Genomic DNA, 28,000 nt, shown 5'->3' with positions numbered 1-28,000 from the left:
AATAATCAAGCGGTAAACACTTGACAACGCTCAAACGCCGTGCAACAGTCGGCGCGTAAAGTTGCAATTGCCGCTACGGATATCGGACAAGAAATTTCTATCTCGCACTCTTCGCGAAATTCAAAACAAACCCGAAATTAAGCCGAAACAGAAACGAGCACTATTAATGCATTGAAAGAATTCGGACACTTCAAGTTGAGGTCTACTAGCAGCCGGACGCGGCTATTCGCGTCCTTTCGCATCGTGTTGTGTGATATCATCCCACGCCTGTTGGGTGCGCCTATCCTGTCGTGTGTCTGTGAAATGCAAATGTGCCCTGTGCGTTAACTTTCTGCAAGGTGTTACTGCAATCGATAAGACACTGAGTCGAGAAACTCAGACAACCAGTTGCTTTTAAACAAAAACAAAGGGAACCAGCTCCCAAAAGATCACTATGACCGATCGTTTTCAGATCTCAAAGGTGAACGGCACCGCTAACGCCGGATACGATGGCGAGTCCGGGCCAACGGCCGCCGATCAGCCGGATGCTCATCCTCCAGCCACCAATGATAACCACCTGCAGCCCAAGCCCCCGGGGGAGACCGGTGAAAATCGTAGGAGCTCACGCTTATCCTTCCGAGGCTTTGGGCACTTCCTGCGGAAATCCGATGCTGAGCGCAAATTCAGTCTCGCCCAGCTAACAAAGTGAGTGTTCTATATGATTTTATGCATTTCCCGATTTGTTAAGGCTTTCTCTTAGATTTTAAAAGATTTTTAAAAAGCGTATCAAAAAAAATTACAAAACTGGAGTTATAAAAACTGGTAGCACGTTTTTGTTTAAAAAACACATTTAATTTTTATATAAAAATGTTCCGTCAAATCTTAAATTCCTTTTCACAACAATAGTTCTACTTTGCTTTCCATCTAAAGTTTTTTTTAAGAAATTTAAAAATAATTAAAATGAAATGAAAACATATAAAAATACATTTTATGAAAGTAAATGTTAAAATGTGGTCATATTTATTAGCTAAAGCTCATCAGACTTTCCTTAATGGCATGCAAAAGTTATAAAAAGCCATGTCCTTTTTCGTTGTTATTCTAATCACGTCAAACAGAAAATTCTTATAATGCGATATTCAAGTAAATTAAATTTAGGAAAAGGAAAACCCCCGAATTTTTGATAATTGCTTCGATTAGTGCGATTTATTCTCTTAGATAAGAGTCGTTGTGATTCAGCTGAGGCATTTCGTGAGCTTGAGATATTTCAATTCCATTCATTAGGGTGCACGTGGGGTCTCCGTTAGGGTTTAAAACAATTTAGAAATAATACAACAATTAATTACTGTTTTCTCAAAGCAAATTAATGATTAATTTTCACTCCGTAATAAGTTTCAATTGCGCTGCCGACACATGTTCAAACTTATCTCACAATGTAAGGGAAAAATATTGAAACAGATAAATGTTAAAAATAAAAAGTATCTGTTTAAACGTGTAGCAAGTGAAGCCTAAAAAGTAAAGTAAAAAATAAACAAAAACATGCGTTCGTTATGTTTGTGTAACCAAAGTGAAGGTTACTTTTGCTAATTTATTGTAATCACGTTTAGCATATAAATTCGCGAAAAATGACAGCAGATTAAACAGTTTACCTGAGTCAAACATCATTGAAATTGTAATAATGGGACTGACGGTCATTGCCGAGTGAAATACGGTCGGTCCTCTTCCTAAAATTGAAATGGGCTCTACAGTTTAAGCAATTAAGATAACTGCTTGCCCAGAAAGTACTTGGAATTGAAAATCATGGTCTGTAAATAATTATTTGATTATTTAATTAAGTGACTCTAGTTTTGGAGGATGATTAATTAATTAATAGAAAAAGATATATTTTATTTTGATAAAAGGGAGAATTCTATTATTTTGAGTGGCTACTTTGATAGCTCTTGAACAGTTTTGAAATTAATTTTTGTTCCATTGTTCCACTTCTGAAATACCATTAGCACATGCTCGAAATGAATTCAATTAAAATCTGTCCGAAACAGCGATATTCGCCAGTATTCACTTTGTAAAATTTTCGACAGCAGATGATTTGTTTTCTCGGAAGCTTTTCGCACGGCAAACTTGTTACATCAGCTTGCCGAAAAGAATAATAAAATCACAGGAAAAATAACAACCAGTTTTCAAAGTCGGACAAATTTGGCACAAGGATTCGATATTGGAAATTTTTGAACAACTGCTTTCCGAAGTGACCGAACTGTCAGTTCGAATTTGTCACTTGAGGATGAGCTTGACAACAAATAAATTTATAGTTTGTCATTTGGGTTATGCGAGTGCAAATGAATTCAATTGAGTGATGCCTGAGCTCCAATTGTAGAAACAACTCAGACTAGCTGATTCCCAACCAAACCAGCTACCGGCAACCGGCAAACAATCAATGCCCATCGATTGGAGTCTGTATATGCTTTTGTGTTTACACTTGCCATGAATATTTATCCATATACATGTACATATATATTCCATATTCAATATGTTCGAGTGGCTAAATTGTAGAATTCTTTTCATTGCGCAGTCGCTGCTGTCTGGAAAAAGAATTCGAAAGGGAAAACAAAATTAATTAAAAGAAAAACCACAAGATGCTTGAGTCCGATTCTCTTTACTGTCTGCCTGCAATTTATTTAGTAGCACAGTGAAAAACGCCCTCGAAAGCTTCTGCCTATTAATAATAAACATTCATAAATTATTGTTCAACTGAGCGGCTATCCAGGAGGGATGATCATTGTAAACTTTCTTCAAGGAAGGATTATTCTTCTCAAAATATTTCACATTTATATAAAAAGGACAACCTATACCTTTTACCTATACATACCTATACAATAAATTTTATAATTCATAATAATTCTGTGTTGTATATTTTTTTTTGATTTATATTTTTGTGTGAGTTTTTAAATAAATATAATTTTCCAATGAATCCAATCCCACAGTAAGAAAATATCTTGGCATTTTAAATGCATAAGACAGTTTGATGGCAGAATGCATTTCTTTAAAGTCTCTTCTTTCCTTTTCCCCATGAGCCTGTCAATATATGCATCCCCATGGCCCCCTTTCGATCCCTTTTAACCGGCGCCATTGTTCGCCCCGTGGCGCCGTACAGTGTTCAAAGATTATTGCCTTCCTCATTCCGGTTTTGCCTTTTTAAGATTTTAAATTATATTTTGGCATTGCTTTGGCTATATTGAAGCAGTTCTGTTTTTGTTTCTGTTTCCATTGGCGATCAGTAAATACACATCATGATGGGATTTGGGTGCCTGCCGTGCCGTGGCTGCTCCGGGCCCGGTGAGGGTCCAGGTCGGTGCCCGAGTCCGAGTCCGAGCACTTTAGTCTCTCTCCGCATGGAAGTATTTTCTGATAAGACTTGATTTTTCTAGATTTTGGCCTGCCACCCCTGAACTTCTGCCCGTCTACCTTTACCATTCGGCTGGCCGATTTTATTGTCTTATTATTTATGTGTATACACAAATATATTTTCCTTACATTTGGGAGCTGGATCCAAGTGCGTGCTGGGCAAAGAGTGCCGACTGGTCAGTCAGTGGATATTTGTGCTTGGCTCGCTGCAGGCAACAGTCATGCTGCCCGAGGCGATGATTATTCTGCTTCCGTTTCACCAGTAGGGTTATTTTCCAACTTGGCCCAGATTACTTTAACTAATGCAAACAATTTTCCCTTCTGCGATTCCAGGGAGTCCCTGCCGCGCCTGGACAACTACCGGATTTCCATGCGCAATCTGAAGCGTCCTTCCATCGGAGAACTGCAGGGAGAGGCCGCTGATCAGGTGAGTTCATAGTTCCCCTTCGAAAAGAAAAACTATGACGTAAGGGCAAGGAATTACCATAACAGTTTGCATAATGAATCTTAATCTAAAAGAGAATGGAACGGAAGTGCAAAGAATAAAAAATATAAAAATTAATAACGCATAATTTTGGCTTAGATATAAAACAATGGTGATACAGTAGATGCGGTGAATAAAATAAATACAAACAAAATAGAATAACATAAAATAATAACAAACAATAAAAACCTATTAAGATATTTAAAAATGGTATCTACATTAAAACCCTGAATAATTTGTTCATACAAACATAGATATAGTGTTTTTTTCGAAACCATATCAGTTGGAAATTTGGAACTACTCCACTCAAATTAGAAGGTTTATAGCCCTGTTAGAAAACAATTTATAACCAACTGCCATGAAAAATAATCTCAATGACTAAGACGTGCACTTGAAAAAATCTGGAAAAAAAACTGAAACACTTTCTATCAAATCTGGATTAGTGATAGGCCCGGCCCGGTAGCTGTCACTCACCGATGAGTATCTATTATAGTACTATTGTCGTAGCCAAAGTGCTGCTGTTTTGTGTTCGCCGTGGCATAATCCTTGGAACGCACTTCAATTTTTCAGTTCTCAGTTCTGAAAACATTTCAAGTACTCGGCAAATAAACAATGATGATTTCAGAAAAAAAATATACCAAGGAAAAAATAAAGCAATACAGACCCAAAACAAAAATTATGGATCCAGTCAGAATTTGAAACAGTTTTTCATCGACTTTTGGGTTTTACTTTTTCTTGCCTAATCTTACAAAACATGGGAATATATAGTACAAATGTGTGCATCTTTTTTATTTATATCCGTATTTCATTAATACGTTTTTCTGATTTATTTACTTAAACAATTTTCAAATATTCGACGTGCCAATGGGAAGTTTTCCATGACGTCTTCCCATGAGCTCTAACCATCGATTGATGTATAGGTGTCTACAGATTTGAGTTCTGCCGTTGTGATGACATTGCTACTACTTACGATAAGCAGCCAATGCCTCTGTCAAGGGCACTCACTTTCCCTAATCGGCTTCGGTGACACGCCTGCCTCCCACTCCGCGAATTTGGACTTATCGCTTACTGAGAAAAAATAGAGAATCGGAGGGGGAACTCCGAGAATTATAAGCCCTGGCAGCGTTATAGTTTTTATGGTTATCGCAAAAGTAATAAATTTGATGCGTTTAAGGAGAACTCCCTTCGGGGGCTCTTGGGGCTCACCTCCTTGTAGTTTCTCCATTGTTTAATTAATTCAGTTTGGCCGGCATTTGCGGGCCACCACGGCGTATGATAGATATCGTAAAAGTTGCATTACTAGCATGCCACTGCTCATTAGGGAAATTCCAATTCCAAGACGTCACATACGCTTATAGTAAGCAATGCTCCATTTAGCTTCAGGTGATAAGATACGTGGTTTCTTTTTCTCAGCTAAGGTGAAGCGTAAATAAAATACAAATATTTGCTATGGGAATTATGCTGGAATTTGATCCATTTTTTCGAGAGATGAAAATATGTACCATCACAATAACACTATTTTATTAAAAAAGTATTCTTAAGCGTTCTGGTATGGTTGGCCAAAATTCCTAAAATGGTTTCTTCTTTAAAACATATACTAATAAGTCTTACAAATAGATATTTTCCCATAATTTAAAGAAAGAACAGCGCAAGTTATCAAGAAAAGCATGAATTTTTAAGCCATTTACTAAAGTTATGGCCAAGAACACACGCCAATTCAAAAGGGATTCAAAATAGAAAAAAATAGACATTCTACTTTTTCTTTGCGCACTTTTTTTCACCCTGGGGATGCATTCAATCAACACAAACAAGCTTTATTCGATTTGCACTCCGTCGCCGGGGTACTAAGTGGATTTTTCCGCATTCATCCATAACCCGTAATGCGCAGGGTGATATCAATGACAGCATTGAAGCCAAATTAATTGTCAACAAGATGCAGCCATGCATTCGCCATGGGCCCAGGCACATGGACATTGTTTCAAGGAGAAGGAGCGGGTGCGGATGGGGATGGGGCCGCAGGTGGAGGATAAGGGGCACAGGACGAGCCCCCTTGAATGGATAGTAAACAGCTCACTAGTCAACACCATATGTGTCGGTGAGTGTGGGTGTGCGTGTGGTGGTGGTGGTGCGAGGATAATGCAAGACAAGTATGTCGTGTCATTAAAATTGACAGCCAGAGCAACAGCCTGCACATGGCGCTGGAGCTGTTGCCATTGACGTTGGTTGATTCGTTGCTTATCATAAACGTGGTCTACTGGCAACTGGGGTGTTGCCATTGGCGATGCCAGCACCATATTAAAGCCGATCCGCACCCAAGTCTGTTGAACCTGTCAGGCCGGCCGACAGCGTGTCATTTTGATAAACGCTCGAGTTAAGAAATGGATTACTTTTCACTATCAATCAATTAGAGCGACAAAAAACACTCGAAAAATCCATTACCAGTTCTTGGCAGTTCCACAAACCCTTTTCCAATCAAAAACCCCTCAACAAGTAGTAATTTGTCAAACCAAATGGCAATATCTTGAAATATTATCAGCATCTTTTCGCGAACACCGTACAACGAGGCGTATGAGCAATGTTTACACCATAAAGCGGGCAGCCTGGGGCGCATTTGCCATTTGGGATTCCTTCTGTATTGCACTTGTAATTACAATTCAAATTTACAATTCGTAGCCAAAGAGCTGCTTGCTATTTTTATATCATTTTATTGATTTCCTAATGCGAAAGTCTTGCTGGAAATTTTTTGTTTACCGCATTGCGATCGCCCTGAACAACCCATTAAGTTATAACAATATGTTTACCCCCATTTGTGTTGCATTTCTGATACTTATCGACCATTGTTCAATTGGTTGGTTAACGACGAGGAAAATGTGAAAAATCTCTTTTCTCTTATTGAGGGAAATGCAATAATCGGTAATTCGTGGGAACGAGTTTTTGCGCATTTCGTTAATTGAACTGAAATTTAATTTTCAATACCAACGACTTTAATACTAAGCTATCGGCTTAAAATTGAATAAATTCCCTGATAATCAGGCACCATTTATAGCCATGGACTTGCTACTCTTCAAGCTAATAATAATTTCAGGCAGACACACAAGACGAATTAATTTTCAGCTATTTATGGAAATTGTGAAGACAACCTTTATGCCACCACAAGCTTATTTTCTTTTCTGTCCCCCATTTCTTATTTTCCCTCACTTTTGTCTATTAACTAAACTCAAATCACTGCCACAAGCTAGCCCCTAGTCTGGTTTATCATTCAATTCTCTCTTCACGCTCCCCCATGACATAAAGCACAAATACCAATTTCAATTCCAATTTTGTGTGCGAAAATTTTCCACGCTTCGACCACAATAACAAAAACGATGACAACAAGAACGAAAACGAGGAAAACAAACGACAGGCCAAATGCGTCTTTGGCTAAATGAAATGGACAAAGGAAGGAAGCGCCCGAGGGTCAAACTAGTGAGATATAACCCTGCCCACAAGCCAGGACACTGAGAACTAAGTCAAGGAATGCAAAATAATCCGATTCATTAAAGCATGGTGTAGATAATTGCAATTTTTGCAGAACTAATCTAAGAAAACTGATCACCTGTCGTATGAATATTTTCCTCAACTTGTGAAGTATTTTCCCTTTAAACATGTTGGCGTATTTATTTATGAAGAATTTTTCCCGCTGTGTATGTGAACGAGTCTGCTTGTATTTTGTGTCTGTCTGACTTGGCGTCCGTTCGAAGCCGCCAAAAATGTGTAAACAATCAACATTAACCACCCACCGAGGAGGACTAACTAACCAACATTGCGTATACGCAGCGTGTGCGAATCGTGTGCGGGTATGTGGGTGTGCGTTCGGTTGTGTGCTTTCCCCACGGTCCGTCAATCGATGTGGTCCTGCCCTACCCAGCCACAACCCCTTGCCACGTGTGGCAATTCCAATTGGCCGCGTTTTTAAAAAACATTCAATTATGGGGGCAAACAATAAAATAAATGAGCACCCCGTCCATTGATACGACAAATGACAAATCAATAGTCCAAGACAAGGGCAGAGCCTAGGGTGCAATGCCTTCTGGAAATCTATTAAATTATCAAAATCACAAGATGTATTGTTGGGCGGCCCAACTGTGATCAGTGTCTGTTGTGGCCTGATGGAACTTTTTTACAGCTCTAATTGCCGACTCGGTATATTACCGCCTGTGATAATAAAATGTAGATTTTGTTTTTATTTCAAGGGGTTATGTTATTTTATTTGTATATGATTAGCGGAAGTTTTTGCCAAATTTATGAAAACAAAAGAATTTAATTAATTTTGTTTTCATTTTACATATTTGAATATTTTTGTGTTTATTTTCTTGTCGGCCTTTAGTTGGGAATGACTCATTAGTGACATTTAAAGCGAAAAAAGTATCAGATGTGGAGAAATTATTCCAGTATTTTTAAAGAGTATATATTTTAGTATAGGCCCGGAGAAAAAGTGATTATTAAACTCTAGTATTATATAGTAGTTCTTGAACTCTAACCTAGCTTTAATTATCCTCCTAGGTCGCATTCAACAGTCATAGCTTACTTTAGCTGGAACAAAGAAATTCAAATAGTTTGAAGCATCTTCTTTTGATTTCAGCGTTCATTTTAACATTTTTATAACATCCAGAGCTTTAGTGCGGTTATAAAAATCAACTTTAATTAGAGTGAAAAGCAATATGAAGCTTCCCATAATCTGGTTATTGCCCTGGTTTTTGTTGGTGCTACTTTAATTCCGGCTGGCGTCGCTGGGTCGTTAATTGAATACGAGTACTAAATTGCCACATGTCGTATGAGTAACGTCGAATAAAAGTACCTCTAGAACAGCTGGTGGGGATACGCAGGTTTACAAATTTGTTAAGCATATTTGTGAAAATATGTGTGTTTATAATAATCCGAATGCTACGCACGTCAAGATCCATTATCGAGCGCACAACAGGCATTTAACAATCGCCGATTACCCCAATTAGCATCACAAGGTCCAATGATGGCCTATATTTGTGTACTTAATGTATTAGCGAAAAGGGTTGATATCATTATATTTAATTCCATCACCGGGGTCTAAATTGTGGGTCATAAATACGTAAATTAAACTTGAATTTTGGGCGTAGTAAAGTTTAACCAAAAACTTTCCCTCTCATCTTTTGCAGAGCATTACCATACCCGAACCCGAACAAGAGCCAACTGGTGGACAAATCAAGCTGGGATGGATAGTCGGCGTCCTGATACCCTGCCTCCTCAACATCTGGGGCGTCATGCTCTTCCTGCGTCTCAGCTGGGTGGTGGCCGAGTCCGGCATCTTGCAGACGCTTATTATAATTACGGTCTCGGCGGTGGTCTGCGTCATCACGACGCTCTCGCTGTCAGCCATTAGCACCAACGGCGAGGTCAAGGGTGGTGGCGTCTACTTCATCATATCCCGTTCGCTGGGTCCCGAGTTCGGGGCGTCCGTGGGCGTGGTGTTTGCCTTCGCCAATGCCGTCTCTGCCTCAATGAACACCATTGGTTTCTGTGAATCGCTAAATGGCTTATTAAGTGAGTAAAAAATGTCAATTAAATAGAAATATGTCGTTTATTTGTTTTTCAGTTAGCTTCAAGCCCATATAGAAAAATGTTGTCTAGCATAGGAAACTTTTTATTGAACAGGCAGGAACCCCCAGAAAACAATAAGAAACCCATTTTTGAATAAAACAAGAAAGGAAAGCTAACTTCGGGCGGAGCCGAAGTTGATATACCCTTGCAGTTAAAACCGGAATATAGAATAGAATCTGTACCAAGTTCCAGCTTTCTATCTTCAAAAACACGAAAGTTGGGTCATTTTCGATCGTTCAGTTATACGGCAGCTATAGGATATAGTCGACCGATCCTTATAAAATTTGGCACGTCGTATTATTTTGCCAAAAATAGCTCTTGTGTCAAATTTGAACTCTCTAACTCTTAAAACACCAAAGTTATACCATTTCCGATCAATCAGTTATATGGCAGCTATAGGATATAGTCGGCCGATCCGGGCCGTTCCGACTTATATACTGCGTGCAAGGAAAAGAAGGGTGTGTGCAAAGTTTCAAGACGATAGCTTCAAAACTGAGAGACTAGTTCGCGTAGAAACAGACAGACGGACAGACAGACGGACAGACAGACGGACAGACTGACATGCTCATATCAACTCAGGGGGTGATCCTGATCAAGAATATATATACTTTATAGGGTCGGAGATGTCTCCTTCACTGCGTTGCACACTTTTGACCAAAATTATAATACCCTCTGCAAGGGTATAAATATACAGGGATCAATATAGGAATGGTTTACGGTATCCCACTTAAGAATCGGATGAATATTGACAAAGATATGGCCATCGGTAGGAGCGATATTGTCCCCCTATGCATTTTTTGAAATTTTACAGGGGATCCCCTAGAAAATTTGACAAAAAATCTAAAAAATTTTTTGTTCTTAGATTTTGATGGAGAATGATTAGAAATGCGACTACAAATCGTTTAAGGTATTCCGCTCAAGAATCGGATAAATATTGACAAAGATATGGCCATCGGTAGGAGCGATATTGTCCCCCTATGCATTTTTGAAATTTTACAGGGGATCCCCTAGAAAATTTGACAAAAAATCTTAAAAATATTTTGTTCTTAGATTTTGATGGAGAATGATTATAAATGCGACTACAAATCGTTTAAGGTATTCCGCTCAAGAATCGGATAAATATTGACAAAGATATGGCCATCGGTAGGAGCGATATTGTCCCCCTATGCATTTTTGAAATTTTACAGGGGATCCCCTAGAAAATTTGAAAAAAAATCTAAAAAATATTTTGTTCTTAGATTTTGATGCAGAATGATTATAAATGCGACTACAAATCGTTTAAGGTATTCCGCTCAAGAGCTCTCAGGGAGCGATATTGTCCCCCTATGCATTTTTCGAAATTTGGAAAAGGTTCATAATTTTAAGGGGAGCTCCCAAATAGGGCACTGAGTTCCCTCATATTTTAAAAGTATTCATATTGTTTAATAATCAATGAATAAAATTAATTTTGCAGAGAGTAATGGACTAAAAATTATCGACAACGGCATCAATGACATCCGGATTGTGGGATCGGTTACCATTCTGCTTCTCATCCTGATCTGCTGTGTGGGCATGGAGTGGGAAACTAAAGCTCAAAACTTCCTGATTGTAACCATTGTTCTGGCCATTTTCAACTTTATCATTGGAGCAGCTATTGGTCCAAATGGAAATGAAGAGCTCATCTCAAAGGGATTTGTGGGCTTGTCATGTAAGTTTTAAGAATTTCTTGTTTTTTAAGGAGTTTCTTTAAATTAATTAAATTATTTTAGGGTCAACATTTAAGGAAAATTTCGGATCGGACTATAGATACGCCGAGGGCGTGAACCACGACTTCTTCAGTGTGTTTGCCATCTTCTTCCCCAGCGTCACAGGCATCCAGGCTGGAGCCAATATCTGTGGTGATTTAAAGGACGCCGGAGCCGCCATACCCAAGGGCACCTTCTGGTCCTTGCTGATTTCAATGACCTCGTACGCTTTGTTTGTGCTCTTCGCTGGCGGTGCCGCTGTGCGGGATGCCTCTGGTAATCCTGCCGACCTTGTCAATGGCAGCATCATTCCCTCAGAGCTTCCATGCATGACCGACGGTAACTGCACATGGGGTCTCTTCAACTCATACGAAATGATGCAGGAGATGTCTCTCTGGGGTCCGTTGATCTACGCCGGATGTTTTGCTGCCACCCTGAGCACAGCACTGACCAATCTACTCTCAGTGCCTCGTCTAGTGCAGGCTTTGGGCATTGACCAGATCTATCCGGGCCTGATCTTCTTCTCGAAGCCATACGGAAAGCACGGAGAACCGTACCGCGGCTACGTCCTCACCTTCTTCATCTCCACCGGTTTCCTGCTGATCGGAGAACTGAACCTGATTGCTCCACTGATTTCCACCTTCTACCTGGCCTCCTACGCCCTGATCAACTTCTGCACATTCCACGCGGCGTTTGTGAAGCCACTGGGATGGCGTCCCACCTTCAAGTATTACAACGCCTGGCTCAGTCTCTTTGGATTCGCCATGTGCGTGGCCATTATGTTCCTGATCAACTATGTGGCCGCCATCATCACTTTTGGTATTATCTTTGCTCTGTACCTGGTGGTCATGTACCGAAAACCAGAGGCGAACTGGGGCTCCACCACCCAAGCGCAGCAGTACAAGGCAGCCCTGATGGCCGTCCACCGGCTTCAGAATGTTTCCGACCACGTGAAGAACTACCATCCGCAGGTTTTGGTACTCTCTGGCGATCCCAAGACCAGGCCTCCTCTAGTCGACTTTGGTTATTTGCTTACCAAGAACAACTCTCTGATGTTTGTGGCCAATATAATACCGGTAAGTAGTTATATTTTTAAAAAAGGATACAAATAGTAAGTCCACAACTTTTCTTAAAGGTCCGTGTGGGTTACAAATGCCGTCAGCACTTGGTTAAAGAAGGTCAAAAGTATTTGGACGCCCGCAAGATCAAGGCATTCTACAATGTAATCGATGGCTTCAGTTTGGAGGACGGAATTAATGCTCTAACCAAGTCCACGGGCTTTGGAAAGATGTCTCCCAATATTGTGCTGGTGGGCTATAAGCCCGATTGGAATCGTTGCCGTAAGGAGGAGGTGGAAAGCTATTTTTCCATTCTATAGTAAGTTATACATGAAAAGGCTAAAAAAAGCATAAATTAATCTAAATATTTCTTTGCAGCAATGCCTTCTCCCAGCGCATGGGTGTGGCCCTGCTCCGTCTCCCCAATGGACTGGACTTTTCGGAACTGAACTCTGAGGTTACCCTGCCAGCCGTTGGAATGGGACACATGCACACAGCGAATGCTCAAGGATTCACCAACGAACTGATGCCGGCCGCCAATGCTGCCTCCGAGCTTCTGCATATCGACTCCAACCTGAACTTGGCAAGCATGGACAGCCCTAATTCTTCGTTTACAATGCCCCAGCCCGCTCCGATGCCCAACATGCAGCGAAGCTCCCGTAGCTACAAGGTTAATGGATCCGACGAACCGTCAGTGACATATCACACCAAAGGCGGTTCTGATATTCCCCAGAATCTGCTCGATGCCATGACCATTTTCACGCGAAAGCAACCCAAGGGCACCATTGATGTCTTCTGGCTTTACGACGATGGAGGTAAGGCTGTCAATGAGAATTTGTTAGAACAGCTTCTTGAAATTATGCTCCAATCACATCCAGGTCTCACCATTCTCCTGCCCTACATCATATCCATGCGCTCCCATTGGCAAAATTGTAAATTGAGGGTCTTCGCCATGTGTCACGGCAAGGACGAGGAACAAGAGGAAAAAAGGTGAGCCAGACTCAAAAATATGAATAAATCTTGCAAATTAAAACATAATCTTTCATCCACAGCATGGCTAGTTTGCTGACAAAGTTCCGCATCAAGTACTCCGAGCTGATCATGCTAAAGGGCGTGTCGGAGCAGCCGCGCCCAGACACCCTGCTGAAGCACAAACGTCTCATCGAGCCCTTCCGTCGCGGAGTCCGCAACGAGTTTGGCATCACGGACGAGGAGCTGCTTAGCATGGCCGAGAAGACGAATCGACAGTTACGCATCCATGAACTGGTGGTTAGCCATTCGTCCAATGCCTCCCTGGTGGTCATGTCCCTGCCCATGCCACGAAAGGTAAGCTATATACAACAATACCCTTCAACCAACCCAAAACTAATTTTTTGTCTTTTTGAAGGAGGCCATTTCGGCGCCACTGTACATGTCCTGGCTGGAGATGCTCACTTCGGACATGAAGTGCCCGGTGGCACTTGCCCGTGGAAACCAAACACCTGTGCTGACACTCTACTCCTAGACTAGACATCGCTTCCAGTTCGAGTACAATTTAGTATTATTAGCGTTTAGGTGTTCCGCAAAGTTCTTCGTACAATTGAGCTCATCCCAGTTTTGATGTCGTGACTTATAGCCTCGATTCAACTGAATTCCAGAGTCCAGACTCTAGTTCCAAATGCGTCCTACTACCTACGTACTCTTTTATATAAACGAACTCCTAAACCCTTGACTATAGTCCTTAGAAAAGTTTTGTGAACTTTTTAAAATCTAATACAAAAGTTTCACATACATTAGCTTTAACTATTCTGAATAAATATAAACGATTTAATTACTAATTTGTTCCTTGTTTAATTGCAACAGGAATAATTTTTTTTTCATTAAACGTTCAAGCAATTATTGGAGTAAAGGTTGCGCAAAGGGAACTAAGTAATTGGTTTCAGCAGTGCAGTACTTTTTTCGTGGCGAACTAATGAGGTAGTCCTAGTAGTAGGCGCGACGTGGATTGTTCTACAAGAAAAAACATTTAATGAAGGATAACCTTAATACTTCTGGGGGGTTACTTACCAAAGGATTTGGTCGAAAACGGTAGGCTAACATCATACGCTTTCGGTAGGCGTCGTACTCATTATCGCAGTCTCCTGGTGCGGCGGCACTACTGACGCCAAGGCCCTGATTTCCATCGCGTTGTGGTGCTCTTGGAAATAAAATGAATTAATGTTAAAACTCAATATAAAATACTGGCACCTACTTATTTACAGGATCCACGATTCCTGCTCCATCCTGCCCCAGACCTTGACCCTCTTTCCATCCGAGTTTCTGCAGCATCTGGAAACCAATGTTGTCCTCTTTCAGTTTGTACTCCTTGTAGTCACTTAGATCCGGCTGGCGGTTGTTCTTCTTAGCCTCATACTGTTCCATAAACTTCTTTAGCTCCTCGGGTGGCAGGAAATCTCCGATGTGATGCTTGCCCTCGCTCTGTTTGGTCAGAGCGTTGGCCCACAAGGAAGTGGCTTCCATTTCGGCAGTTCGAAGTTTGTGTTCCCAGGTACCACCCTCAATATCCTCATCGGAGTCGTACTCGTACTTAAATTTTCCTCCCCTCGCAAGGCGATCGATTTCTTGCCGCTTTCGCATCATGTCCTGGTAAAGCAGGTTTACCTTGTAGTGCTCTTCGCACTGAACCCACTGCTCCTCGCTCAACTGAATGGAACCGTAGTTGAGACGAGCATACTGAAGCAAGGCGGGGTCACTGCGAGTAATGTTGGTAAGCGTCGGCTTGTTCTGGTTACCGAAGTTTCCCGAGGTGCCTGGTTAATAGACGAGGAGACATGAATAAATGTTGACCTTCACTATGTTATTAGAACTTACTTGCGCCGGGTATTGGAAGCTCCTTTTCGCCCCAACGACTCTTGCGCTCGCGTTTGCGTCGTTGCCTTTGAGTCTCCTTTTCATCCATCTCTTCCAGGTCATCCGCCTCGATTGGGATGCCGGCAGCAGCCGCTTCTTCGCGCTCACGGCGCTCCTCATCGCTAAGCTCATTGCGACATTCGATTCGGCGCTTGATGTTGTCCCGGTTGCGATCCATCATGCCTCGCATGTACTCGTCATCGGAATCGAAATCCGCACTAATAGCAGACTCGGGATCATATTTGTCCGCCGCCGAGTTGCTGTTCTGCTCCTCATGGTACGCTGGTTGATGGTGTCCCTGATCCTTTGGCGGCTCCTCTTGATCCCGTTTTAGCTGCTGATGGTCCCTCTGTCGCTGGCGCTCAATCCGCTGCCGCTCGTAGTCAAGGAGTTGAGAGCGATAGCTTCGATACTGCTCGCAGTTCTTATCATAAAGAAACCTAGTTCAAAATTCAAAAGAAGTGAAATATACAATGAAAAGTGCTCGACGCTAGTCACGTGTACAAATACATTATATGAGTAACTGTTTGAGGCGCCCCATTAAGCGGCATATTTTGTGCTTTAACTGGCATCTGCCGGCGGTCTTCTCCAGATTTTAGACGACGATCGAAGGGCGAGTGTTCACAGTGTTTTCGACGAGTCCACGCAACTGATCTCACTAATCTCTATCTATATTTATTCTTTTAACTAATTACTGTTAGTCTGTTGGTCATTTAAATCTCAAATTCAAAAAAAGAAAAAAGGATTACAAATTTTCCTAAAAATCAGCCTTAATATCAGCCTTTGATAGGTCTTTGAATAAATTAAATAAACGTCTCTTAGAAAATTTAATATTTTAACAAGAATGCAAATTTAATTACAAATTATTAACCTAAATCTTCATTTTTTTACATTTATATAACTTTATACTATGTCTAACTAACAAAATATCGAATCTATCTGAGTCCCCAAAAGCTTTTGTATCCTGAGGCCCCAATCTACATTCCAGTGAAAAAACATGTTTAGGTCATTTACCACAGGGCTGGATGCAACTCGCTTCTATGCAAACGTATTTTATCTTCATAATCATCACCGTTTTCCGCGACCAGTGCGATTAGGTTTTCTAAGCACGTTGGCAATTGTATGCACGTTTCTGAAAAAACTACATAAATTGCTTTAAAATCGTGCTCAACGATTAAAATATGGTACAAATTTTATGAGAGGTTTTTGGGAAAGAGGAAATGTACAGGATATTAGGGAGAAGGAAATATTGAGGATAGGGAATGGTGGATGGGAAATTAAGCAGGCAAAATATATCACTTTACAAATGACACACACCTTGAGGCGGGGCGGCTGCTGAGGCAAGTTGGTTCTGAGGCTGAGGCGGCTGCTGCGTCATCACCGGTGGTGGTTGTTGTTGTGTCACGTCCACTTCCTCCTGCATAGGTGGTGGCGGCGGTGGTGGATGCGAGCTTACATGATCTGTCAGCAGACCTAGCTGCTCCGCCGAGTGACCGGTTATAGTAGGCATCTGAATAGCCTCCAGGTTAATCTGCGGCTTTGGTATAGCATTTAAGTCGAACTCTTTGGGCGCTGGAATCGCATTCAGCTGCAACGCCTCTACTGGTGTTGTGGCTAGTTGCATGTAGATTGGTCCCATGTTGGCCAACGCAAGTGGAAGTTGTGGTGGCGGTGGAGGTGGTGGAGGCGCTGGATGCAATTGCATGGGCAGATGGCCATGGAAAAAGGTCGGAAGCTGCATTTGCGGTGGTCCCTGCGATAATAGAGCGGGGTTGAAAGCGAACGGAGGCGGTGGCGGCGGTTGGACCGTTTGCACGGGCAATCCAAACGTCAAATGTGTGGGAGCTGAGCTGGTCACTGTAATGGGAGTGACCATGCCAGCTGCTGAGCTAATCGCGACCATAGCTTCCAATTGTGGGGGTGGTTGCTCCTCTGTCGTTTGTGTCTCAGGCACTGCAGACGTGCTTTCCTCAGTGCTAAAAAGGTTACTACCGTTCAGTAAAAAGAATCTAGACATTTTACACACAACTCACCTAGGGACTGGTACTGGAGCTACGATAACGGGAGGCTGAGGCTTTTCATGCTTTTCTAGGATCTTCTTAAAGTTTTCCAAAAAGGAACCATCGTTACAAAAAGTATTCTTTACTTTTGGAGGCGGCTGTTCCACACTGGGCTGAGGCAACTGTTGCCGCTTAAGGCCAAATGTGATCTTTCCAGTCTTACCAGTGAAACTATTCAATGGCTTTGTGGCTACTGCCTCGTCTGGCTTTCCCTTTCCTGATGTTTCAGAGGTGACGGCTTCAGGGGCATTTGCCCCCTCCTCCACTGAGGCATCTAAGGCTGGGGAGTTCTGTGGCTGCTCATCTTGGTTCAGAGATTCTGATTCGGTGGAAGCGGGTTTACCCACTGGCGTCTCTGTTTTCAACTGGGCTGCCAAGTTCTGGGCAGCGGCCACCGCTTTTGCCAGTTGCGCAGTTTTCTGCTTCTCGAGTATCTCTTGCCTCTTCTTGGCAATGATCTCCTCCTGCTTTGTCATCTGCGCAAAGCGGTCTACTCTGTGATTTCGCTGTGACATAATTATCTAAGCTTTACCACTGTTTTTTAATCGACAATTTTTTTTCTTCTGCAAATCTTAGTGTTACCAAATTATGTAAGTGAGAATTCTACCCAAGGCAAAATATTTAATAATGCACTAAAAAATCTTTGTACGCGAAAAAATCAAGAATAAAATTCATTAAATTCTTTTAAAAATGAACTTTGTTTATGATTGACAAAAGATGCTTTGAAATTTCAAAAATCAGGTAAACAAACATGTAAAATATTGATTTGCAATAAAAATACCGCATCAAGGTAAAGTAATCGGAGAAATATCGATAGTATCGATAAGGGATGAATAAAAACCACTGATAAAAATGAGGCACTGTTTTTGTTTTATTGGCTTATAATATAAATACCCAAGTCAAAACATTATATTTTAGTAGTCGCATTTATTAAACACGTCTTTATTAAAGTCAGATTCAAAAACACCCATAATTTTTGGAATTTATGACAATATCAATGGCTTCAAACTGGATAAACTTACTAGGTATTTAAAAACACTGGGATACACGTTAAATAGTTTTATATAGATATTAGTTAAACCAATATATATAAACATTGGATATATTAAGTAACACTTTGGCAGTGCTCAAATTAGTAGAACAATTCATATATATGTTTTTCAAATGTTTAAGTTAAACTTTAAGCAAGATTAAATTCGATTAAGCCACTTTAGGACAAACACCATGTAAATAGAAGTAATTAATTCTTTATAAATTTTTCTAAATACGTCTAGAAATACAATAAGCTATCCTCTTGATTAAACATGTGGGCTTCAATTGGAGAATAATATGAGACTTCATTATACGTGTAATTTAACTAGAGGTACTTGGGAACAATTAATCCTTTTAACATATCAAAGCTATTGCCATCGGGCTGCACGGTTTCAATGGATCCAGAAGGTAACTTGACCTTTAAAAAGCCAAAATCATCAATCCCGACTATTTCTGCTTCTCGTTCTTGTTCGTTTGGGAGGCAAATCTTCACGGTTTGACCGCTAAAAAGAGATTTTTTGAAATTAGAAATCTAGTATAAGTAAATAGATCTCACCTGTGTAGCCAAAGGGAGTCGTACAAATCGTAAAAACTATCAAAATCTCCGTTTTGTACTTCACCCAAAAGTCTTTCGATTTCGTTAAAAATCATGGCAATAAATAACTCGTATTTTAGCAAAGGTAGTTTGTTGATAGGTGAATGTAAGTTATGTTCCCGGATCAAATCGTTAATGCAAGTTGTTGGCTTTGAATTGTTTAAATTTATTCCGCTGCCTATGTTAACAATGGCTTGAGAACCTTGCAAGGTAGTATTAATCACAAGGCCGCCGATTTTTTGGTTACCATTGGCGTATATATCATTTGGCCATTTAATGGATATATCCAGGATCTGGAATGAGATAATGGGGTTTGCGTATATTAACTTTTAGTTGAGTTTGCCTATAACACAAATAATATAAAAATATTAAACATATTATTTAAAAAAGTTCATACTACCTCCTAACATTTTTTAAAAATATTTTTTAAAATACTTTAGTATTTTTAAAGAAGCAGTATTATGAAGAAAGCTATTTGATGGTACTTGGTCACACTGCCTATGTGCGCTGCACTTGGGTGTAGAGAAATTTCAACAACAGCGACCAGCAGAAACCGTAAAATTAATCGCATTTTTCGCATAGCTTGGCCGTCTCGAGTTGCGGGCGTGTGTGAGTGAGCGCCGGAGCTGTCTGAGCAAAGGAAATCAAGGTCGACGGAGGCGAACAGCGGGCCAGAATGCGGAGCACAGCCCCGGCAACTGGTGCTATCAAATCGAAATCGTCCAACATCTGAAAAAATCAATCGGGCCTCAGTCCGACCGAGCAGGATGAGCAGCAGTAGTAGCAGCAACAACAACGCCCCAGACACTAGCAATGTTAACGACTCGGGGTCTGGTAATGGTACCCTAGACAGCAACCTGGTGATCATCCAGGACATGATTGATCTCTCGGCTAACCACTTGGAGGGCCTACGGACGCAATGTGCCACTAGTTCGACGCTCACGCAGCAGGAAATTCGATGCTTGGAGTCGAAGCTGGTGCGCTATTTCTCCGAGTTACTGCTGGCCAAGATGCGGTTAAATGAGCGCATTCCTGCGAACGGCCTACTGCCCCACGCCACTGGCAACGAACTGCGTCAGTGGCTCCGAGTAGTGGGCCTGAGTCAGGAGTCGCTTAGCATTTGCCTATCCCGTCTCAGCACTCTGGAGCAGAGTTTACGGCTTAGTGACGATGAGATTCGACAAATGCTGGCCGACCAACAGCCGAAACATGGCCAGCGCGAGGGAGAGGAGCTGCGACGGCTTACGAAGGCCATGCAAAACCTGCGAAAGTGCATGGAGTCCCTGGAGAGCGGCACGGGAGCTGTCAGCAATGATCCGGAGCAGTGGCATTGGGACTCGTGGGATAGGCCCATCCACATTCACCGTGGCAGCGTGGGAAACATAGGACTGGGTCTTAACACCGCCTCCCCAAGGTCACATCACAGGGCCAAGGGAAAGAATACTAATACCACTTCCAAGAGCGGCCGCCAGTCGCCCGAACAGCAAGGATCCCAGCTTACCTTAACCCTGACGCCCTCGCCCCCAAACTCCCCATTCATGCCTCCCAACGGGATGAGCAGTAGCCTGAAGGGAACCCCGCAAAGGACTCGGACCCCGCCGCCCGCCAAGAAACACCAGACCCTGCTTCAGAGCCAGGGAGCAACCGAAGCAGACCAGCCCGTTAGGAACCGGCTCCCAACGGATCCCAGTCCTGACAGTCATAGTTCAGCAAGCTCGGAAATTTTTGTGGACGCGAATGCAGGTCTGGTGGGCAGTTCTTCCAATGTTCTAAAGGTGCCCTGCTCTCCGGGAGTTGGCCATGTAGGCATCGGCCATGCCATAAAACACCGCTTTAGCAAGGCTATTGGCTTCATCGCCACCTGCACCTTTTGCCAGAAGCAGGTCTTTTCCCGCTGGCTGAAGTGCACCGACTGCAAGTACATCTGCCACAAGGGATGTGCCCAGCACGTGCCCGCCTGCTGCGGACTACCGAGGGAATACGTGGACGAGTTCAGGCACATTAAGGAGCAAGGCGGATACGCCACCATGCCACCTGTTCATGGCGCCGTCAAAGGTTCTCCGCTGGTGAAGAAGAGCACTCTGTGTAAGCCCCATCACCAGCAGCACGGGGACAGCAGCTCGCCCAGCTCCAGCTGTACCAGTTCCACGCCCAGCAGTCCCGCGCTGTTCCACCAAAGAGAAAGAGATCAAGCTGGTAGCTATGGAGGCAGCAGTTCCAGTGCCAACCTGGTGCCCACACCATCGCTGGGAAAGAATCATCAGAGTCAATTCAACTTTCCGAACGTCACGGTCACCAGCAGTGGAGGAAATCAAGGCGACACGCTCATCTCGAATGAGCCAGTCCCGGAGCAGGCGGTTCCGCCACCTAGCAGCGTGGTAAACGGAGGATTGGACAGCCTAACGAGTAGCTCCAATGGCCACATGAGCTCCCTGATAAATAGTCAGTCGTCCAATGCGTCCAGCAACGTCACCGTCACGGGCAGCCTGATTAACAGCACGACAACCACAACCAGCACCAATAGCTTCTACCCGCGGAAGCTGAGCTCGGCCGGAGTGGACCGGAGAACACCCTTTGCCAGCGAGTACACCGACACCCATAAGTCAAACGACAGCGACAAGACGGTTTCGCTATCTGGAAGTGCCAGCACGGATTCGGATCGTACGCCTGTTCGCGTCGACTCCACTGAAGATGGCGACTCTGGGCAGTGGCGTCAGAACTCAATTTCCCTCAAAGAATGGGACATTCCGTATGGAGATCTGCGGCTGCTGGAGAGAATCGGCCAGGGACGGTTTGGAACCGTGCATCGGGCGTTGTGGCACGGAGATGTGGCTGTGAAACTGCTGAACGAGGACTACCTTCAGGACGAGGACATGCTGGAAACTTTCCGCAGCGAAGTGGCCAACTTTAAGAAGACGCGGCACGAGAACTTGGTGCTCTTCATGGGCGCCTGCATGAATCCGCCGCATCTGGCCATCGTGACATCGCTGTGCAAGGGCAACACTCTGTACACGTACATTCACCAGCGCCGTGAGAAGTTCGCCATGAACCGGATCCTGCTTATTGCCCAACAGATAGCTCAGGGAATGGGATACCTGCATGCTAGAGACATCATCCACAAAGACCTGCGCACGAAGAACATCTTCATCGAGAACGGCAAGGTGATCATCACGGACTTTGGGCTCTTTAGCTCCACCAAGCTGCTCTACTGTGATATGGGCCTGGGTGTGCCCCACAACTGGCTGTGCTACCTGGCGCCGGAGTTGATACGGGCCCTGCAGCCGGAAAAGCCAAGCGGCGAGTGCCTGGAATTCACCCCCTATTCCGACGTCTACTCCTTTGGAACTGTGTGGTACGAACTGATATGTGGAGAGTTCACCTTCAAGGATCAGCCAGCGGAATCGATCATCTGGCAGGTGGGTAGAGGAATGAAGCAGTCGCTGGCCAACCTGCAGTCTGGCCGGGATGTCAAGGACCTGCTAATGCTGTGCTGGAGCTACGAGAAGGTTGCCCGGCCGGACTTTGCACGACTCCTGTCGCTGCTGGAGCACCTGCCAAAGAAAAGACTCGCCCGAAGTCCCTCGCATCCTGTTAACCTTTCCCGATCAGCGGAGTCCGTCTTCTGAGGGATCTGGCTGTCCATAACTGCTCCCCACAACAACAACAACAACAACAAACTCCTCGGCAAAGTTCAAACGTGCTAGGCTAAGCCCCCCCCCCCCCTCCACAATTGTAAATATTTAAACGTAACACTACAAACACTATATAGCAAACGATTTTAAACCCTAAATATATATACATATTATCGAATGCAATCCAGTTGCAGTTGTGAAACTTAACGAAACAAAGGCAAACAAATGTTAACTCGAAAAAGACAAACGTTTAAATGTTAAAAGTAATAAGCAGAGGCAACCTCACAAACAGATAAAATATTTAAAAAACAAAATAAGCACTGTGGAAAATGAAAAAAAAAAGGTAAACGTTAATCAGGTGAGCAATTTCTAAATTGTTAATTATGTGTAAGCAAAGCTCTATCTATATATATATATATATATATATTGTATGTGTATATACCGATGTGTATATGAGAGATTAGTCCTTAAATAAATATATATATTGTGCATTATGTATGGTCAGATGTATATAGCAAAGGAGTTTACTGCGAAATCAAGCAAAATGTCAAATAAACTTATCACTACAAACAAATTAAAATTAATTGTTTTAATTAATCAAAGGGGGCTTGGTAGTTTCTCCATTACTTACCCCATATTGTGGATGACTTCGCAGGGAATTGACAATAGCCGCTCCAATGATGTGCTGCAGTAGTGGGAGTCGCGATCCCAAAGGAGAATCCATGGCCAGGTGGAGTTGCAGCGAGAACATGGCACATCCCAGAGGACTTAGCCACTAAAGGTATTAATTTATTAGAATTTAAAAATTTAATTATAAACATAATTATGATATAAACCTGGTTACTGCTGCGACCAACTCCAGCAGTCTGCTGCAGAGGAAGAACAGCCAAGCCGTTGATGAGCTCCAAATTGTTGATCACATGCATGGAGCTACTGACCACCGGGGCATATATCACCAATCTTCCAATGTGTTCGGTTTTTAATTGCTGAAAGAGAGATACTTACAAATTAATACAGAATTTAGAGAAAATCTAGCCTAACCCACATCAAAATAGTCTACGGTGGAAAAGTCCTCCGGACAGGAATGTATGAGTATGGGCAGGACATTGTTGTTGGCCACCGGCGGCTTGTCGTCCTTGCCACAGAATTTAATTGTTAACTTGGGAGTAGCTATCACGTTGTCAGGACCACTGCAGCGAAGACGGAGTTTCTCCAGAAGCTCAAACTTGGACTGGAAGAGAGAAAGTAGATAGGATTAGTAGTGTTATACCTTTTTATAGCCATAAACATTACCTCATGCCGTCCTAGGAAATAGGCTTGTTGGTAGACAACTCCAGGCTGCGGTTGAACTCCAGCATCTCCTCCTTGCACCTGCACATCCAAGTATTTCCTTAAAAGATCCGCAAAGATCTCAAGGCGAGTGCTTTCGTTTTGCTTCAGAATGGAGTACTTGATTTCATCGGTTTCGAACTCGCTAGGATTTGTTTCCAAATGGACCTGTTAAGGATGGATATTTCATTAAAAATATTTAATATTTTGTAAGAATTCTTCATTCACCTGCGAGAATACCGCCTTGCCACCGCTTTGGAGGCTCTTGGCCAACAGCAGACTGGGCGTGTTCCAGGTCTCCTCGGTTCCCAGGACCTGAACATCCAAATTGTGGTTGTGGCCAGCCAGATCCTTCAGTTCCATGGACCTTGGACATACTAGAGCTCTGAGCAGCGTTTCGTTTTTCGGTTTTTTTTTTTCATTTTGTATTGTTTTTGTTTTTATTTTGGTTAATGGTGGGTTAGGATAGTTATAATGATAGCACACACACATATAGAAGCACACACAAATATAGATAAGATAAGGATTCGGCCAGTCAGAAAAGAGAAATAATAGAATTTCAAGCAGAGATCGAAAGGATAAAGGATAATATTTTAAAAGAAGTATGATATCGAATAGTTCAAAATTCAAATCATGGTGCATATCGAATATATTGGAAATTAAGCCAAATAATCCAAGTAAAGAGGAGAAATTTAGCATGAAATATTTAAAAGGTTAAATTAGACTTGAAATTGGTTAGATATTGTTTAAAATTATGATTAGTTTTAGGATAAGTTTTAAAAGAATTAACATTTAAAGATAAAAGGCCAGCTTAGCCCTTTATCTAATTAAAATTAGCTTAATAATGGAAAAATATCCGAAAGTCTAGATACATATATTTGAGTAGAAGATATAGAGGATTTTGAAAACATTTCTGAGAGCTTCCTGATAGTGGGTGTATAAAACATGCAACACGCAGGATATTTCATATACTTATTCGTTTCTAAATATTAAATATTACAAGGTGTATTAAATATTATAGCAGCATGGTTAGCGATTGTCAGTCTTCTCCTATTTAGTGTCGGTTCCAACTTACGGTTTTCGGGAATGGGACTTGGTGGACTCCTCGCTGTCGGTGGAAAAGTGCTTCTTAACTGGCGATGGCTGGTAGCAGAAGATGTGGTGCATCATCTTGACCCGCTGCCACTTGTCGTAGGAGAACTGAACCAATTCGTGCTCTCGAACCTGGAAGTTCATCAAAAATTATCAAAATATGCAAACATTTAAATGGAAACCTACTTCAGCAGTTCGGTAGTTTGGCAGAATAAAGTGTAATATGTCCGAGCAGAGACTTAGAACCTTGCCCCCTTGCAGGAAGTAATCGACGAGTACTTGTCCTATCCCGGGCGCTACTGATCCGCAGACCACCAGGAGCGCTGTCTGCTCCGTCCAATGTTTCTGAGCCGCCTGCTGGGGCATCAGTGGGTAAATGGTGTAGACATTCCTTTCAAGAAGTTGCTCCAACGTTGCCAAGGTGGAGTCCCTGGCACTGGCACTATCGGAGTAGACTAAAACATTCAGCGGCTTACTGTCCTGCAGACTGTCTTTGTTCCTTTTCAGAACAGGACGCGGAGGAGTGGCTGTAACTGGCGAGTTGAGTGGCTTTGCCACCTCAAAGGTTTTGCTGGGTTTCGGAATTTCAGCTGCGACTTTCTCTGCTTTCTTGGGACTATCTGTCTTATCGGAGATTTCAGGAGTAACTGCCTTGGGTGATACAGTCACTTTAACAGGCGATGCTTCAAGAGGAGTCTTCTGCTGTTGGGCGACTTGAGCTGCCAGCTTTTCCAATTCACTTGGCTGGGAGTCCACCTTTTTTGGAGTTCCTTTGGTTGGTGTGGGCTTACTTTCCGTTTTGTAGACTGGACTAACTTTGGCTTCGCTTTTAACAGGAGACGTCACCTCTATTTTGGCTTCGGTTTTAGGGACAATTGCAGGAATCCTTGCCGGAGACAGGGCTGCCTTATTAGTGGGTTCTACCACAGCCACAGCTTTGGGAGTTGTCTCCGAGGACTGACCAAGGATGTCAGTTTTTGCCTTTCCCTCGGTACGATTCTTGTGACTCTCGAATTCGGTGGCCTGGTGGGCGAGGACACTCACGGCCCGCAAATCCTCCAGATGCTTCTTCCAGCCCTCTTTGTCCAGTTCCACGGTAACCCGGGACTGACGCTTCAGATGGTTGGCGAGTAATTCAAAGGGCTGTGGCTCACCCTCTCTGCGAACAGCTGCAATGGAAAATTTATTGTATTATTCGGAGCCTCAACTTTATAAGCGAACTTGAAGACGATTCCAGCTTACACTCAATCCTCATCAGGGGCAGCTGATCGTTAATGCATAAATTATTTCTCAAAAATGTCGTTATTAACAGCTGCGTGAAGTGCTCCACATCGGTTTCGAGGAGCACCGCCAGGTGGGAATCTATTTTCCATGCAATAAGCTTACCGTAATCTTCCAGCTGATTCATGGATGAAGGTCATGCAAGTAGAAGACACAAAGAGACATGGTTAGAAGAATTATGACGCCAGAATTGTATCGATTCGACTATCTTGGAAAGGTTACATTTTAATCACGTGGCCGCACGCAACACCTTCCACTTTGGGGTAGGGCTGCGGCCCATAAACAAGGTAATGGCCGAAAGCGGAAATATAATGAAATGGAATTCGCCAAAGCATACAAACTTACCCTCACGCAAGTGGTGTCCTGGGAACTTGGACGTTGCAACGGCTCCACCTGCGCCTCAAGAAGTAACTGCATTCGCTGTCCGCCCTGCTCCGAAAGCGAGACGCGCTGCTGAGGTGGAGATTCGTCTGGCGTGGCTACAGGCGTCAGGGTCTCGGAGGAGTAGGCGAAAGGCAGCAAGCTGGGGGCCGGTGGGAAGCTGATCCATGGCGTGATGTGAAGCGATTGCAACGGTCGAAGACAACATCCTCGCTGGTTGGCGTGGAGCCACAAGATTTCCGTGACCTTGGCCGCATTACGGTTACCGCAAAGCTCAGAGCTGGCAAACAAGGGATCTGCGAAATTCAAACCAGATTCTCATCAGAATTGGACAGTCTGGAGAGGTACCACCAGTACTCACCGAAGCCATCATCGTTTCCCGGCTGCAGGGCGTAGAACGCAATGCTCGAGGGCTGAGCCAGGGCCTCGGCGATCTTGGAGCAGGCTTTTTGGATGCGCCATGACTGCAGGACAGTGGCGCCCACGTAATACAGGGTCAACATTTTGACCTAAGCCATCCGCCGACGAAAATCAATGCGGTTTCGTAATTCGCTCCGCGTTGCGGAAAGGGAAGCGACTTCGTTGCTATGTTGCGGTAGCCAGGAAAAGGAGGAGCGCCCAACCAGTTGACACACTTTTCGCATTCTCTTGCGGCACTGACGTTTATTGTTGATTACTGCATTTCCACCCCAAAGCACCCACACATCGGTATCCAAACAACCGCGCAGCCGGTCTGCGGCCAGTTTTAAATGCTCTTCAGGTCTCAAATAAATATTGGTAAACAAAATCGTTCAAAAATCCCTCCAGTTGTCGATATTGAATGGTTGATTTTATTCACTTGTTTACCAATTGGTTTTAAACAATTCCCCGATTCCTCTCGCCCGGTTCGCGAAATTCGCATAGGGTTGCTGAGTATGTAAAAAAAAGCTCAGTAAAAAAGGGATCATTTTTATCGTCACATGGATTTTGCTTAAAACTGAACATTAAATATATCTTAGGATAGTTTTTATAATATTATTATTTTAAATTATATTTTCTTACAGACTCTTTTTACAAGCATTTTACATTCGTTGTTATCGAAGTAGAGAAGTAATTCTCGCGACTTTGGTCACTCTAAAATTAGTTATCACAATAATGGTCGATATTTTTGTTATCGAATACTACAAATGCTTGTTGTGGAAATAGCAAATATAAATGCAAATCAGAATATAACATGGTTAGCTTTTTAAAATGAGCTACTTGGATTATTTCGCGACTATTCAAGATTGAACCTAAACAAAGCTGCTATAAAGAACTCGTTGACGGAATGCTGTTGGGCGAATTCGATACGACCCGGCGACTCCTGTTTATCGTGGCGGTGCTGCTCATTGTGCTGTATGCCAAAAATTACCTGCTACCGGGTTCTGATCTGGACTACGTTTAAATGTGCTAGTAATCCCTTGGAGACTAAGCAGC

General features: G+C 42.9%; 5 protein-coding genes across 11 annotated transcripts; 3 read left to right on the top strand and 2 right to left on the bottom strand.

Annotated features, from left to right (window-relative positions):
* The first annotated feature begins 18 nt into the window (after window positions 1-18).
* NKCC (sodium potassium chloride cotransporter) lies at window positions 19-14,071 on the top strand. 3 transcript variants are annotated; one of them, XM_017243174.3, is made up of 10 exons: window positions 19-684; window positions 3,709-3,802; window positions 9,031-9,415; window positions 10,926-11,159; window positions 11,221-12,272; window positions 12,332-12,573; window positions 12,633-13,069; window positions 13,133-13,244; window positions 13,307-13,580; window positions 13,642-14,071. In XM_017243174.3, the coding sequence occupies exons 1-10, from the start codon at window positions 434-436 to the stop codon at window positions 13,756-13,758; spliced, it is 3,198 nt and encodes a 1,065-aa protein (XP_017098663.2). In that variant the 5' UTR covers window positions 19-433; the 3' UTR covers window positions 13,759-14,071. The 3 variants fall into 3 exon arrangements, with proteins under 3 accessions (XP_017098663.2, XP_017098665.2, XP_070136764.1); XM_017243176.3 differs by lacking the exon at window positions 19-684 and adding an exon at window positions 3,582-3,637; XM_070280663.1 differs by lacking the exons at window positions 19-684; window positions 3,709-3,802 and adding an exon at window positions 7,478-7,695.
* Window positions 14,072-14,085: 14 nt separating this feature from the next.
* Window positions 14,086-17,828, bottom strand: LOC108126535 (uncharacterized). 2 transcript variants are annotated; one of them, XM_043211783.2, is made up of 7 exons: window positions 17,177-17,827; window positions 16,461-17,119; window positions 16,158-16,284; window positions 15,105-15,583; window positions 14,485-15,043; window positions 14,301-14,430; window positions 14,086-14,243 (listed from the first exon to the last, which is right to left on the bottom strand). In XM_043211783.2, the coding sequence occupies exons 1-7, from the start codon at window positions 17,716-17,718 to the stop codon at window positions 14,217-14,219; spliced, it is 2,523 nt and encodes an 840-aa protein (XP_043067718.2). In that variant the 5' UTR covers window positions 17,719-17,827; the 3' UTR covers window positions 14,086-14,216. The 2 variants fall into 2 exon arrangements, with proteins under 2 accessions (XP_043067718.2, XP_017098667.2); XM_017243178.3 differs by lacking the exons at window positions 14,086-14,243; window positions 14,301-14,430; window positions 14,485-15,043; window positions 16,158-16,284 and having other exon boundaries at window positions 15,333-15,583; window positions 17,177-17,828.
* A 308-nt stretch (window positions 17,829-18,136) lies between these two features.
* Hcs (holocarboxylase synthetase-like protein) lies at window positions 18,137-27,431 on the bottom strand. Of its 4 annotated transcripts, none has more exons than XM_017243166.3 (12): window positions 26,907-27,431; window positions 26,510-26,841; window positions 26,270-26,282; window positions 25,070-26,052; window positions 24,867-25,015; window positions 24,020-24,176; window positions 23,756-23,959; window positions 23,508-23,693; window positions 23,299-23,448; window positions 23,094-23,237; window positions 18,792-19,123; window positions 18,137-18,738 (listed from the first exon to the last, which is right to left on the bottom strand). In XM_017243166.3, the coding sequence occupies exons 1-12, from the start codon at window positions 27,046-27,048 to the stop codon at window positions 18,561-18,563; spliced, it is 2,970 nt and encodes a 989-aa protein (XP_017098655.2). In that variant the 5' UTR covers window positions 27,049-27,431; the 3' UTR covers window positions 18,137-18,560. The 4 variants fall into 4 exon arrangements, with proteins under 4 accessions (XP_017098655.2, XP_017098653.2, XP_017098656.2 ...); XM_017243164.3 differs by having other exon boundaries at window positions 18,138-18,738; window positions 26,126-26,282; window positions 26,907-27,430; XM_017243167.3 differs by having other exon boundaries at window positions 18,138-18,738; window positions 24,020-24,158; window positions 26,907-27,430.
* ksr (kinase suppressor of ras) lies at window positions 19,308-22,645 on the top strand. The gene has a single exon (XM_017243170.3). The coding sequence runs from the start codon at window positions 19,598-19,600 to the stop codon at window positions 22,454-22,456; it is 2,859 nt and encodes a 952-aa protein (XP_017098659.2). The 5' UTR covers window positions 19,308-19,597; the 3' UTR covers window positions 22,457-22,645.
* Window positions 27,432-27,666: 235 nt separating the features above from the next.
* Window positions 27,667-27,968, top strand: LOC108126548 (uncharacterized). Its single transcript, XM_017243193.3, has one exon. The coding sequence runs from the start codon at window positions 27,852-27,854 to the stop codon at window positions 27,966-27,968; it is 117 nt and encodes a 38-aa protein (XP_017098682.2). The 5' UTR covers window positions 27,667-27,851.
* The last annotated feature ends 32 nt before the right edge of the window (window positions 27,969-28,000 follow it).

This window comes from Drosophila bipectinata, chromosome 3R (assembly GCF_030179905.1).
Source record: "Drosophila bipectinata strain 14024-0381.07 chromosome 3R, DbipHiC1v2, whole genome shotgun sequence".
NCBI classification, from domain to species: Eukaryota; Metazoa; Arthropoda; class Insecta; order Diptera; family Drosophilidae; genus Drosophila; species Drosophila bipectinata.
Note: the sequence above shows the minus strand (reverse complement) of the source record. Positions and strands in the feature narration are given on the sequence as shown.

What these genes read in the sequence shown, in the direction of transcription:
- NKCC (XM_017243174.3), top strand. Translation starts at nt 434, where the DNA reads ATGACCGATCGTTTTCAGATCTCAAAGGTGAACGGCACCGCTAACGCC. An exon ending in AGGGAGAGGCCGCTGATCAG is followed by an intron (nt 3,803 to 9,030) that starts GTGAGTTCATAG and finishes CATCTTTTGCAG; the next exon opens with AGCATTACCATACCCGAACC. An exon ending in TTGTGGCCAATATAATACCG is followed by an intron (nt 12,273 to 12,331) that starts GTAAGTAGTTAT and finishes CTTTTCTTAAAG; the next exon opens with GTCCGTGTGGGTTACAAATG.
- LOC108126535 (XM_043211783.2), bottom strand. Translation starts at nt 17,718, where the DNA reads ATGTCACAGCGAAATCACAGAGTAGACCGCTTTGCGCAGATGACAAAG. An exon ending in AGCAGCCGCCCCGCCTCAAG is followed by an intron (nt 16,285 to 16,460) that starts GTGTGTGTCATT and finishes CAATTTATGTAG; the next exon opens with TTTTTTCAGAAACGTGCATA. An exon ending in GAGTTGCATCCAGCCCTGTG is followed by an intron (nt 15,584 to 16,157) that starts GTAAATGACCTA and finishes ATTTTGAACTAG; the next exon opens with GTTTCTTTATGATAAGAACT.
- ksr (XM_017243170.3), top strand. Translation starts at nt 19,598, where the DNA reads ATGAGCAGCAGTAGTAGCAGCAACAACAACGCCCCAGACACTAGCAAT.
- Hcs (XM_017243164.3), bottom strand. Translation starts at nt 27,048, where the DNA reads ATGTTGACCCTGTATTACGTGGGCGCCACTGTCCTGCAGTCATGGCGC. An exon ending in GAAGTCATCCACAATATGGG is followed by an intron (nt 19,124 to 23,093) that starts GTAAGTAATGGA and finishes ATCTCATTCCAG; the next exon opens with ATCCTGGATATATCCATTAA. An exon ending in GACTCCCTTTGGCTACACAG is followed by an intron (nt 18,739 to 18,791) that starts GTGAGATCTATT and finishes ATCTCTTTTTAG; the next exon opens with CGGTCAAACCGTGAAGATTT.
- LOC108126548 (XM_017243193.3), top strand. Translation starts at nt 27,852, where the DNA reads ATGCTGTTGGGCGAATTCGATACGACCCGGCGACTCCTGTTTATCGTG.